We start from the raw sequence: 12,971 nt of genomic DNA, 5'->3' as shown, positions 1-12,971 counted from the left end.
TCCGTTTTCCCGACTTCCCCGAAAAAATTGTACCACATTTTCTCTAAATCTTTTTGTAAACTCTTGCCCTACTCTACTTTTTTTTTTTTTTTTCTTGTCGTTTTTACAATCGGATCAAGTATTTTATTAGTAAACATCTTAATTATAGCAGTTTTGATTAATCAGCCAAGTCCCCGGAGTAATATCACAGAATTTGTCACCTTTTTCCGAATTCACAATATTGAGACACTCAAACAGGCCTAATCTTGCCTCATGAAGACTTCTTTGTTCTGCCTGCTAAAATGTCTTGTAATTGTGCTTAGGATGTCCAGATGGCTGGCTGATACTCCAGCTGATAGGATTATACCTTTTACCTCTCTTAGGGCCATCTGTTCTCTTTAACTCACTAAAACCCTGCAGCCTGGATTCAGTTGTCATTATTGCATAAACCTAACTGCATTACAAGTACTTGGCATGCAAATCAGTTCTGTGCTGCAGGCCGGGTGGTGCTGCGATACAAGTTGCTCAAGGTTCAGACTATTAGTACGTGATTTCTGCAAAAAGTGACAAGAAAAATAATAACATTGTGAAATACGAAATTTTTTTCTAGGTTTTTATTATTTTTTTTTTTCTTTTTCAGTTTTTTTTTTTTTTTCTCGTTTGTTTCCTTTCCACCGTTTGCAATAATTTGCCATGCTTCTCGAGGACAGAAGATATTCCATGGCAGACGTCCATTGGAACAGCAGGGGGAATTAGTTTACTTGGAAATGGTCTTGGTTGAGTGTGGATCTGCTGCTGGTGAACATTAGATTATTGGATAATGAGGTGTTAGCAGGGGGACGATGCATGCAGGTACATATTATTAATAATGTATTTAGCATGCTTATATGCTAGCACACCTGGCAATCTCCAGAACCATTTTTATAAATTTTTTTAACTGTATTTCCATTAATTTTTTCCAATTCTTAAAACAGAATGCTGAGTTATTTTTCATTTTTTAGCAATTTTTTTATAAATTTTTGTTCAAATTTTTTCTTTACTCTAAGACCACTAACGTTTTTTTTTTTTTTTGCCCGTTTCAGCCTATTGTTCTGTGCAAAGATCTTTACAGCGATGGTGAACACTGCCCCCGTGACGGTACAATTTTTTTGCTTGCCAAACAATAGAGAGTCTCTTTATTTTACAAAACACAAATCAATTTCTGCTTACAGTCAGATAGTTGTTTTTTTTTTGCAGCTTACAAAAATAAATACTTGTGTTTTGCTAACATCATAATAGCTCATTAGAGAGGAGGACGAGCTTGGACCTCTACCAAAACCTAGCACCACAGGGCTGAGCTTGCTAACTTGAACCTATAATGTTGCCAGTTCTGTCTCCCTGGGGAAGAAAACGACTAGGAGAGAGGATCCAACCTTCTTAATTGTGAACCTCATTAGTGCTGGTTGCTAGGCAAAACATACACCTATCTTCAGTACATATGAAAGGGATAAACAATACGTCATACGCTATAATGACTCCTGGGCTCAGGGCAACCTCTAATTATTATATTTTGTTCTCTTTTACCTTAGTCATTATTGCAGAAAAACAAATTAGTTTATTTTTGAGCCGATTGAGCAGATTGTAAATCGCGCTCTTATTTTGATATCTAAATCACCAAGTTACACTTTGCCATTGAAGCTCCGTCATCTTCTACCTCGTATCTTTTGTATCGTATCAGTGTAATATGCCATGTAATATGCAGTTCAGCCATGATATAAATGTTATTGTCATGCATCAGTTTATTAAACATGCACAAGTTCATTTTGCATCGCATTTCTGCAGGACCCAGTGACAGGAAGTTGACCTCATAGTAAATTCCTTCGAGATTTGGTAACATGTTTCCAAACCCTTTTACAAATTCTCTCATGAACTTAGGAATGTACCTCATGTCCGTGACCAGCAACAAAAATAATACCAAATGAAATCAAACTGCAAAAAAAAAGCTGAAGCCAAACCATGAAAAAAAAAAAAATGCTTAAAAAAAAATAAATGTTTGGAGGTAAAATGGTAAAAACTGGTTGTAAATTATTGGAGCTGAAAGGAAAATGGATTAAAATGATTGTTAGAAAATGTCGGATTCCTTTCCCAAGTTGGATCTCCGTCGTGCTAAAAAAGGGTGATCTCTCCGACCGTCTGCTGATCAATGAGGTGGAAAAATAGATGCAACGTTGTGTAGTCAAAATAAAGTTTGATGTATAAAAAAAAATGCATTGCAAAAAGAAAAAAAGGACATGTAAATGTGTGCCTACCATTTTCCAGATAAGAAGGAGCCGTACCTTCTGAGGGGTCAAGGCGGCGGGCCCGCCTTCCATGTTTGGAATTGTTGTGGACAAACATGTTGTCCGAGACGGCCAACACGTGGCCATCCACATTGACTGTTGTGGATACAACGACCTGAAAAATAGAGAGAGAAAAAAAATACAGAATTCGAATTAGCTAAACAGACAAAGTATCAAATCCGTACGGCTAATCTACTGAAGGTAGAGGCTAAAGCAAAAATTTGTAAAAAATTTTAATACTAATTCCTATGGCTGGGATATAATTTAAGCGTGTTGCATCCTGAAGCTATAATGTGGCTTTAAATTATTTGACTAGCTTTAATTTGTGGTCTGACAGTAGGCCACACATGCCACAAATATTCCAACTATGACTAGTAGGGGGATTGGGTTGATGTCATTACGTCTGTGGGGTCCTTCCTCAACTAAATGGGAGGGAGAAAGAAAGAACCTACTTTTGGGTCCATACAAAAAAGATCCCAGTTACCAGGTTAGTTGATTGAGTAATCAAAGTATATCTCTGGTTTCCCCCGCAACATAATGGGACAGATTGGCGGACCACATGGTAGGGACAGGGCAAGGTGCTGCTTCGGGGCCATGAGATAGAGAGGCCCAGTTATCATACCTATTATTTCCGGTTGCCGGATCCTTCTGTTCAGATGGATCCACAGAGCAAGCAAGCTGGTAGGCCATGGAAGTGTCATGACTTGGTGACAACCACCAGATCATTATACCCTTCATCAGAACTTGTGGTGGGGCAAAAAAACTAGAAAATTGGTGGTGGTCCCATTTTGTTTCCTTCCATAGCATACCATACATAAGGGTTCCACCACCAGGGACCATAGATGGTTCTCTTCCTATAAGACTTCCGAATGCTAAACCAAATTCCCCAGCAAATTATTCTATCATTTAATTTTCTTAAAATGAACAATATTGTTCTAGTCGGATATTCTCCTAACGAGGCTCATATCTGCGGAGGCATTCAATAACTTATGCAAGGGCAAAAAAAATCCTGTTACAAATCAAAACATTTTTACCCATCAAAAACTGAACCTGAAGCCTTTCTATTAGGCTGAGGACATCTGTCAATTCTCTGATTACATTTACCAGGCAATAATGATGTTTTTGCATATGAAAAGGGTGAATGGAAAATGAATAGTGAAAGTGTTTTCATCCCATGAAAAGTCTCCATTCTCAAGTTCATTTGGATGGTGATTGACCCTGGTATGTCAACGGAATTTCCTTCTTTATATTAGGCTGAAAGAGTCCTATTCTCGCCGCTCAGGTTCAGAGTGCGGCCATAGAAGAAATGATGGATAGGGCCCTCTTATGCTCCAGCTGCTTCACAGCAGAACAACTTAAGGCAGGAGTGTACTTACACATCACAACCTTGTTAACCAATAACACCTAGACCGGCCTCGTGTAACAATATATCCTGGAAATGGTTCTATGACCGGGATCAGACCCGGCTGGGAATTACATATCTTATAGGCCTGCAGATGGCTCCACATGTTGACATAATTCCAGAAGGGTCTTTGGGGTCTCAGATAACAACAAGTGCAGGTTAATATGAGAACTCTGGAATGATGACAATGGTTCAGGTTTCAGATTGTCTAAATTAAACCGTCACATCATAGTCAAAATACAATATTATCAGTGGATGTATAAGATTAGACGTCTACGTGGAGATTTCTTGCTATAAACTAAACGTTGCTCTTGGCGTGAAATATATTAAACCACTTAGAGAAATGGACCAAAAATACATCCAAGTGTAGAAGTTCCTGAATGTTTTTCAACGCCCATGGGTGCTGAGGGTACGGAGGAGACAAATTTTTGATTGACATATTAAATTAGATCAACAAAGGGGTTTCCGGAATTTCAATATTCAACCTTAAAGTTCCGATATCTGATATATTGTATATTAGCAGAATTTGACCCCCAGATTCCCAACCGATCAGCTGCTTAAAGGGGTCAATGACATCACTGCCATTCATTACATTCTCAGCAAGTGAATGGAGTAGAGCTGCAAGACCAAAAACAGCCACTATAAAATGGATAGCGCTGTGCTTGGGAAACTATGAAGACATTGGCGTTTTCATCCTTATGCTTTCTGCAAACAGCTGATGGTGGTGGTGCATAATGTTGAACCAGTGTCGTACTAGAGTAACTGGACCCACCAGATAAAATTTATTCTGAGGGCCCATCATCCATCGACCCCTAGTAATTAGACCCTAATAGCCTTCAAATGAGATTATCTTTTCCCAGTGTGGCCTGGTGATCAGTATTGGGTACAAGTCGTAGAATTCATTCCAGTAAGTGATCTCATTGTTTCTTTCTTTTTTTTTTGCCTTCTGCAATGTTGGTAAAGGACTAAAATGTGTGAAGTAAATAAAGGTCCAATTGTGTGAAGATCCCTTTACTAATAGGTGTCATTTATCTTATGTTTTCATTAGCACCACAGAAAAGCCGTCATTAAAGATTCCCTTGTCGGGGGGGGGGGGGGGGGACGAGATCTGGAGAGAGCCATATGGACTGGTGAGTGAGCCATATGTGGTGCACTCTCACTCAGGCAAGTGTGGCAGGGAACAAAGATAACGGGTTTTTATAGGATATCATGTGCTATTACATATTGTACATGGCGGTCTAGTCTACAATGTCTTTACCATGGAAAGTGCAGAAATACTACTACCTCTACATGTCACCATATTAAGGAATGTCATTGCCATCAATCGGAAGCCTAAGGTTTTAATTCCAATATCTACTGGGGGTGAAGGGGCATTTATCAGCTGTTGTACACCAGTAATTGTGACTATTTCCCCCTTGTGCCCCATAAGTGTGAAGGGGGCATGTCTGGCGGTGGATTGGGCAGTGCAGGGCTTTCCTGCCCTGCCCCTGTGCCCCGGCAGCACCCATTCCACCATGTTTGTTTTTTTTTTCAAATATATTTTAGGTATATATTTTTTAACCATCTAGTGGCCTTTTCCTCTGCCATGTGATTTGGTGCCATATTGCAGGAATGAATTATCATCATCCACAGCCTGAATGGCATCTATGGCCAGCACAACTCAACACTGTAGACGCAGACTTTACAAAGCTTACAAAATGCGTCGTCTGATCGGACTCCACAGTCGCTTAATTTTTGACAAGGGCAAATTAAGGAGGAAATAAATTGTAAAAAAAAAATATTTTTTATGGTTTTTGTCTGGAAGAAGCACCTAATTAAAAGTAAAAACAATTAAATAAAATTAAAAAAAATGAAACGAGCCTTGTAAGTGGAGCTGAAGATTTGAGAGAGGTCAGGAGACTCTGTGCCTCGTTGCTATAGTGAATTACATGCTGTACAAAATACAGAGTCCTGCTTTCTATACTAAAGTGCACAGCGCGTTTCAGTCCTCCTCCACACTGTACGAAACACACGGGCAGCGAAAAAAAACATGACTGTCTTTGCTGTGTCAATTTATATATAGGTCAGTCACCAAGGGAAAATAACAGTTCAGTGGGAAAAAAAAGAGGCGTTTGTTCTATATTAACTCTATGGGGTTGGTGCCTCGGTAATACAGACGCACAGATGCTAAATATAGGTTTGAGAGGCATTATGCTATGCTGGCTTCTCTAATGCAATTGGAAATTAAGGCAAGGAAAATGAGCTGGAAGGATCTAGTGTTGTCATTTGGTAACCGGTAGTCCCAGCATTGACCACAGAATCGGCTTTGAGTGATGCTCCTCGCAGTTATCAGGAAGACAAAGAGGAGACTTTTAGTCATCCCAGGCTTGACCTTCTGCTCAGCTCCCATGGATCAATATTACCAATGGCACTTGAAGCTGAGAACCATGAGAAATGGAGACACACTGAAGTGTTGTGAAGAATAGGGTTTTAAAAAAAAAAAATTGAAAAAAAAAAATTCCTAACTGTAAGATATATGAATACGGACAGGGAATAAAACCTAGAACATAAAACAGATGTCTCCATACATGATGGGCACAATAAATGTGATTTATAGCAGTAACTGCTATGAGTAAACACTATTTTTCTCCGTGCCAGAGGTCACTTTTCATAGATTATATTCAATGTCATATTAATGGTAACCCTGTTCTACCTGGATGGGCCTAGAAAAAATATTAATACTCATGCAATTTATTTTTGATGGGGAAACAATGGCAAATTCAAAATGGAACCACTTTTATGGTGTTTGACCCCTATTGGGATTATCAGATTTTAGGCTCTATGTAAACAGCTCTAACTAAAGTCACACTATAAACTAGATCATAGTTGTACCAGTGATATATTTTTGGTCTAACATGGGACATACACACATAATTAAGGCAAATCAACTGATTTTTTCACCGGGCCGGCCAACTTACATTTATAGGATTGGCTTGATTTTCTTGGGCGGAGGGGATTCGGGCTGTTCGAGTTCAAGTTGACTGTTCTTTTTTGTATTCATGGAAGGTAAGCCCTCAGAGGTGTCTTTGCCCAATTTTCACCCAAATTGAGCAAGAATGTATAAAGGGTCACTAGGTGGAGCATTTGGCCAATGTTTATCGAGAGTTTATGGCGAGGCTAAGCTTAACAGGACTTCAGGCTGAATATACTATAACAGTGAGTAATAGAGAATATTGTGGCCCTGCCATGGTTCATTCAGTTGACGACTTATAGCAAGCAAAGGATTCTTGGTCCACTTGACAGCTCGACATCGCCGGCCTTTGTTTATTGTCAATAGACTATTCAGTCTTTCAGGTTGACTTCCATGCTAACAAGCTTTTAAGTGGTCCTAATTCACTATAGAAGCTAATCTTCTTAAATGATCTTAATGATCTCTGAGAGGAATATACAGGTGCATTACTTGAGTAGACCCTCTATTCTTTTGTGAACCTGACAAGGAACACTTGAGGCAAACCTAACCATTAAAACACAATAACCGGTGGACACTCCATAATTTAACACAGCTTGAGAAATTCCTGGAAAGGGGTTTGATTCCATCGCAATGGTCCAACTTGTAGATATATGTATTTTCACACCATTGATGTATAGAGATAAATAAAACTTAGGAGGCCTAAGCTTCACACTTTAGGTAGATGTCGGTTAAGCCCTTGTTTGGCCAATATTCCTCCCAATCATTCCATACACATGGATGTGATCTCAATACGAATGCCTCTGAGATACCTCTGGTGGTGGCTTATCTCCCTTGACTGCAAACTATTGGGAAGGTTGACATCACACATACCTTATACTTCTTCCCTAACAATCAGATTTGGCTGACGTTCTTCTAGTGCAGTGGTTCTCAACCTGTGGATCGTGACCCCAGCAGGGGTCGAACGACCAAAACATAGGGGTCGCCTAAAGCCTTCGGATCCACGATTTTATTGTGTTTTTACTTTTTACTACTGTGTTTGGGGTCACAGCAACATGAGTAACTGTATTGCGGGGTCACAGCATTACAAAGGTTGAGAACCACTGTTCTAGTGTGTATGGCCACTTTTAACCACATACTACATTCAAATCTTTTTTAGGTTGGATATTATGTTATTATATATCTTTTATGAACCAACAAGGTTCTGACCAATGTTATGAGATCCACAACCAATTTTGTGCCTAAGTTCTGCACGATTTTAAATTCTACTGGATATAAGACGGATGGAACCATAATAGTGGACAATTGGTGTCTTTTTAGGTTGCAGATAGTTCAGGTCGAAGTCCTCTAAGGACCGGTCTGCCATCTTAGTGACATTTTACTGGATGTTGTCATGAAATGACAGTGCCGGGCTGTGTCCATCAGAGTACCTGGAATCGTCGCATGTCTCTTGGATTCCCTGCATTCTTCAGGCAGTTCTGATTACACTTGAGGAAAAACTTTAGGAAGAATCTAAGGAAAAGAAAGAAAGAAAGAGGGAAGATTTTAATATACTGTAAACACAATGGACAAAGATGAAGGTCAATGACAATTAAGATGTGATCACCTTGATACAATCCTCTACCTAACAAATGGCCCTTGGACGATGGGGGTTGTGACACAACTTTAGACTTTACATTGTATTACGTCATTGGGTTGAAAAGGGAGGGTCGGAGTCTGTGTTGGGTACTGCAACTCACCCCATTCGAGAAAAGATCATTGTGCGTCAACAAGTTTTCTAAGGCAAAATTGGGTACAATTTCGTCCAGATTTATCGCCTTAAACCCAGTGCAGCTGAACTGAACAGATATGCTATCTTTAGTTCAGCTGTTCTAGGTTTCCAGCCGTAAATCCAACCAACATACTTCGTAATTTTGTCGAAACAAACTTGCCTGGGTCCTAAAGACCCTAAAAGCTGAAATACACGATACAGCCAATGGACAGGGGACGTTATTGTTAGAACATTTTTTTCTCCTCCCTTTCTATGACAATGACATATACAGTAAACAAGAGTATTAAAAAAAACCTCCTTCAATCAAAGGGACTACATATCACAATCTATAATATAAATTCGCACAACTAAAAATTAAAAAAAAAAAACACATAAAAAATATGCATTGCATTCGAATAACTAGCGGTACACGGTTTTTGTTCGCTCTTATTTATTGTAAATTTCCAGAGCGATAAATCACAAAGCGAACCCTCTGCTCATCTGCCCTAACAATGGCACAAAAACACCCATATGCCATCAGCGTACAGTAAGTCACTTGATATTCCACCCACCAATTTCTCCTAACTACTACCCTGCAATTACGCAGCGCACGTTCTGTTGCGAGGTAAATTAGGCACACCTGCGGCCAGACTTCATCAGAAAAAAGGACCTAACAAGGTGAGAACGTGCCTCAAAGTTATAGTCCTGTCAAGCAATTAGGTTTTCACTTCTGGGACATCCGCACAGTGCAATTATGCCACACATTACAACCTGGCTAATCTGCTGAACAAATGTCATGTCTCCGAGAAGCTAGTAAAAGCGGTTCCTCTGCAAATGTGTCTGCTCTTAAGCCCCTGCCTTATGCATGGAACAAGCCACGGTGCCTATGCGATTAAATCAGGACTCTTAGAAGGGAGAAAAAAATCTGCAAGCATTTTAAACCACTTATAAGTGACATAAACCTCTCTGTACACGAGGCCTGCAGCCGTAATTCACCCTTTTATAATCGGTTTATACACCTTAGACAAGCCATTGTGAAGATAGACTCCTCTCATAAACAGCTCCATGATCTTCTCTAATTAGAGAAAGTCATAAAGAATGGAAATGAAGCTTTATCCGTATGTTGGATTTCATAATATGGCTGAGGTGTTACTACATATCACTTGGAGCTGGCGTTACTAGGTATTCCTTGGGCTGAGACATTACTGGATTCTACTGGCCTTATTGTATATAACTTAAGCCTGTGCTTTACTACATGGGCCTAAAAACCACTAAATATACATATTATCACGATTTCCTAGATACTCCATGGGCCTAGGAACCACTAAATATACATATTATCACGATTTCCTAGATACTCCATGGGCCTAGGAACAACTAAATATACTGTACATATTATCACGATTTCCTAGATACTAAATGGGCCTAGGAACCACTAAATATACATATTATCACGATTTCCTAGATACTACATGGGCCTAGGAACCACTAAATACTATATAAACTAAGGCATCACCTGATGTTCCTGGGACTTACTAATCCTTAGGCATTAGAGGCTATCACTTGTGCCTAGGCTTTATTTTATGTGTTACTAATTTCTACCATAACATAATAACAAGGCACTATTGGATATCATATGTACGTAGACTAGATACTAAATAGGCCCAGGTATTACTAGATATAAGTTAGGCTAAGGTATTACTTAGGCCTACATTTTACAAGACATCACTTAGGACTCAGGAATCACCAAGACCTAAGTGCCTCTGCAGCATTAAAGAAAACTTGGGCCTCTGCAGCGTTAGAGAAAACTTGGGCCTCTGCAGCGTTAGAGAAAACTTGGGCCTCTGCAGCGTTAGAGAAAACTTGGGCCTCTGCAGCGTTAGAGAAAACTTGGGCCTCTGCAGCGTTAGAGAAAACTTGGGCCTCTGCAGCGTTAGAGAAAACTTGGGCCTCTGCAGCGTTCGGGAAAACTTGGGCCTCTGCAGCATTCGAGAAAACTTGGGCCTCTGCAGCGTTAGAGAAAACTTGGGCCTCTGCAGCGTTCGATAATACTTTTGCCTCTACAGCCTTCGATAATACTTGGGCCTCTACAGCCTTCGATAATACTTGGGCCTCTACAGCCTTCGATAATACTTGGGCCTCTGCAGCGCAAATTGGCCCATCTTCAAAAGTCATTGGCGTTCCACCTGATGTCCACGTTGTTGGAATAAAGGTCTTGGAATGCAGCTTATTCCTATTCTCCTACATATTGGACCTCGGATACTAGACGGCTGATGCACCACACAGGTTTCATCCATGTATTGTCAGTTCTATAAGTATAGGCTAACACAGCACTGTCGCTATTCTCTATCCTACATTTGGGCCCCTACAGTATTAGATAAAACATGGGCCTAGGCTTGGCCATATTCTAATTTGAGTAAGTAAATAATACTATCATTATGAGATAGCTTGTGTGCAGAGGCAGATATGACGCGGGCCTCGGTGTTACTGAATACTACTTGGATGTAGAGATGACGATTCTTGGGCCTAGGCATTGCTAACTAATCTCTCAATACAGTAAAACACCTAAAACAATGAATCCTTATTACTACTATTACAACCCCTATAATCAAAGTATCAAGTACAGGGACATTACACTAGAGCTAAACGGTTCTTGGCCGACCACATGGCAGCCAACTTTCTGGAGACATTCCCCCTGTGACAGAATACAGATAAATATAATACCATAAGGTTTATTTGAGTGTTAGCTCTTAGCTTGTGCCCAACTGAAGGTTGACATATCCACTATATAGGATATCAAGTGCTCCGATCAGTCCATTGACATCTGACTTATTTGTTCATCGGGCCCAAGTTCTTTGTTAATTTGCTCTCATGTGATGTATTCTGTTCTGCAATACGCCAGTGAGCCATTTTATTTAATCACGATAAGACCCCGTGGCAATAGAATAGTTAATTGTAAAACCCGCTTAATACATGCTTATTCATTGAGTGGTAATTCCATTGTTGGAGCATGAGACAGGAGTCGAATAGATTCACTCTTTCAAGTCAAATGGTAATTCTCATCCTTTGCTCTATTACCCTTTAATTGGCTTTTTCTTAGAAAATATCTGACAACCGCCTTTACATATCTCTTTCCCAGACCCCGGTACACAAAGGATTTAATGCTCTTGTTATGAGCGGGAGAGGAAGGGAAAAAAAAAAACCTGTGTCAGAAAATCTTTGGCTCTAGCACCAATAAACTCTATATTAGTCCTGAACATGGATTGGTTACTCCATTGAGGCGCAAGCGATACAGATTCCAGCCGGTCATTAGTGCATTCCGCGTAATTGCGTACAGTATGTTTGCACTCGCATCTGTTGGCCTATTATCAGAATGACCATTATGTACACTAATTCCCTGACCCTTCTATATTTCCCTAAAGAGTCATAATCGTTCACAGTAGGTAGAATAAATCAGGCTTGAAATACGGCCTTTATTGGTCGCGTCTCTGGGACTCGACAGAAGGTAAGACCAAATCCAAGTGGAGACGTCACTAGTCAACGATACAATAGTGAGAATGAGACATGTACTGTGTTCTTGTGATACATGTACTAAGTGTGTGTAGTGTATCAGGGTTTGTATACTGTAAAGATGTGTATGTACCTGTGTTTCTATATGTGTATCTATGGGTCTCTATAAACAAATGAAGCTTTTTATTGTAGGTGTGTGAGTGTATGAATACATTAATGTGTGCCTGTATGCCCTTGTCCATGTGCACATGTATATATGTAGCAGTTATATTCTATAGGTGAATCTATGTATCAGTTTTATTCTAAATGTGAATGTATGTATCGGTTGTTTTCTGTAAGTGAATGAATGTATGTAGTGGTTATATTTAGATTAGATCTTTAGATCTTTTATCCTATTCTTTCCATTTTTTCTAAATCCAATTAGCAAAATATTCATTTTCAGCTCCATAGAACCAAACACCTTGGAGCGGCGCAGACCTCGCCTCACCTATCACAGACCAAGCGCCTTTGTTTACATGTAGAAATTGGTCCCCTTAACAGACTGTATGAAGCTGGTAATCGGAGAAGCAGATGCCACTAATAATAAAACGGCAAGTTGGGGCATGCGTCTTTTAATTCCCTGAGAGAAGGCACCTCTGCCTCGGAGCCATGTTTATGAAAAAGAGCGAGCGCCGCATTTAATAGACACTTAGTGGATCTTGTTCTTGTTGTAATATCACGTTGGGATAATGGTGTAGCATCGGTATAGCATGCCCAGCACTATGAGGTCTGAACCAAAGCTCTGTCAACTTAACTACTCAATGCAAGTAGGATATGTAAAACAGCCCCTTAGGCAAGAGATTCTGACGCCTCTGATGGACAGGTTGACCGCATCTCTTTTGCCAACCCCACAATGGACTAATGGTCTACAATAGAATAAGACCTTCCAATAAGTCATTCCAATACAGCGGGGAATGGTATGAAAATACAGTAAAGGAACCCATACATACAAAAGTCAGCCAAACCCTCACATTTCAGTAGGGTTATTTGACGATCATATTTGTATGATGGACTTGCAATGGTTCC

At 39.9% G+C, this 12,971-nt stretch overlaps 1 protein-coding gene across 22 annotated transcripts in view; it reads right to left on the bottom strand.

The window, feature by feature from the left end:
* EBF3 (EBF transcription factor 3) overlaps positions 1-12,971 on the bottom strand; it is a 120,468-nt gene that overhangs the window by 38,715 nt on the left and 68,782 nt on the right. For 15 of the 22 annotated variants that reach the window (XM_072131271.1, XM_072131269.1, XM_072131274.1 and 12 more), the window contains exons 7-8: positions 8,077-8,158; positions 2,268-2,412 (exon numbers count right to left, since the gene is read on the bottom strand). In XM_072131271.1, the coding sequence (XP_071987372.1) occupies positions 2,268-2,412; positions 8,077-8,158 (227 nt within the window). The remainder of the gene's footprint in view (positions 1-2,267; positions 2,413-8,076; positions 8,159-12,971) is intronic. The other 7 variants (XM_072131272.1, XM_072131273.1, XM_072131280.1 and 4 more) reach the window with 1 other exon arrangement.

The sequence above is a fragment of the Engystomops pustulosus genome, chromosome 11 (genome assembly GCF_040894005.1).
Source record: "Engystomops pustulosus chromosome 11, aEngPut4.maternal, whole genome shotgun sequence".
Classification (NCBI taxonomy): domain Eukaryota; kingdom Metazoa; phylum Chordata; class Amphibia; order Anura; family Leptodactylidae; genus Engystomops; species Engystomops pustulosus.
Note: the sequence above shows the minus strand (reverse complement) of the source record. Positions and strands in the feature narration are given on the sequence as shown.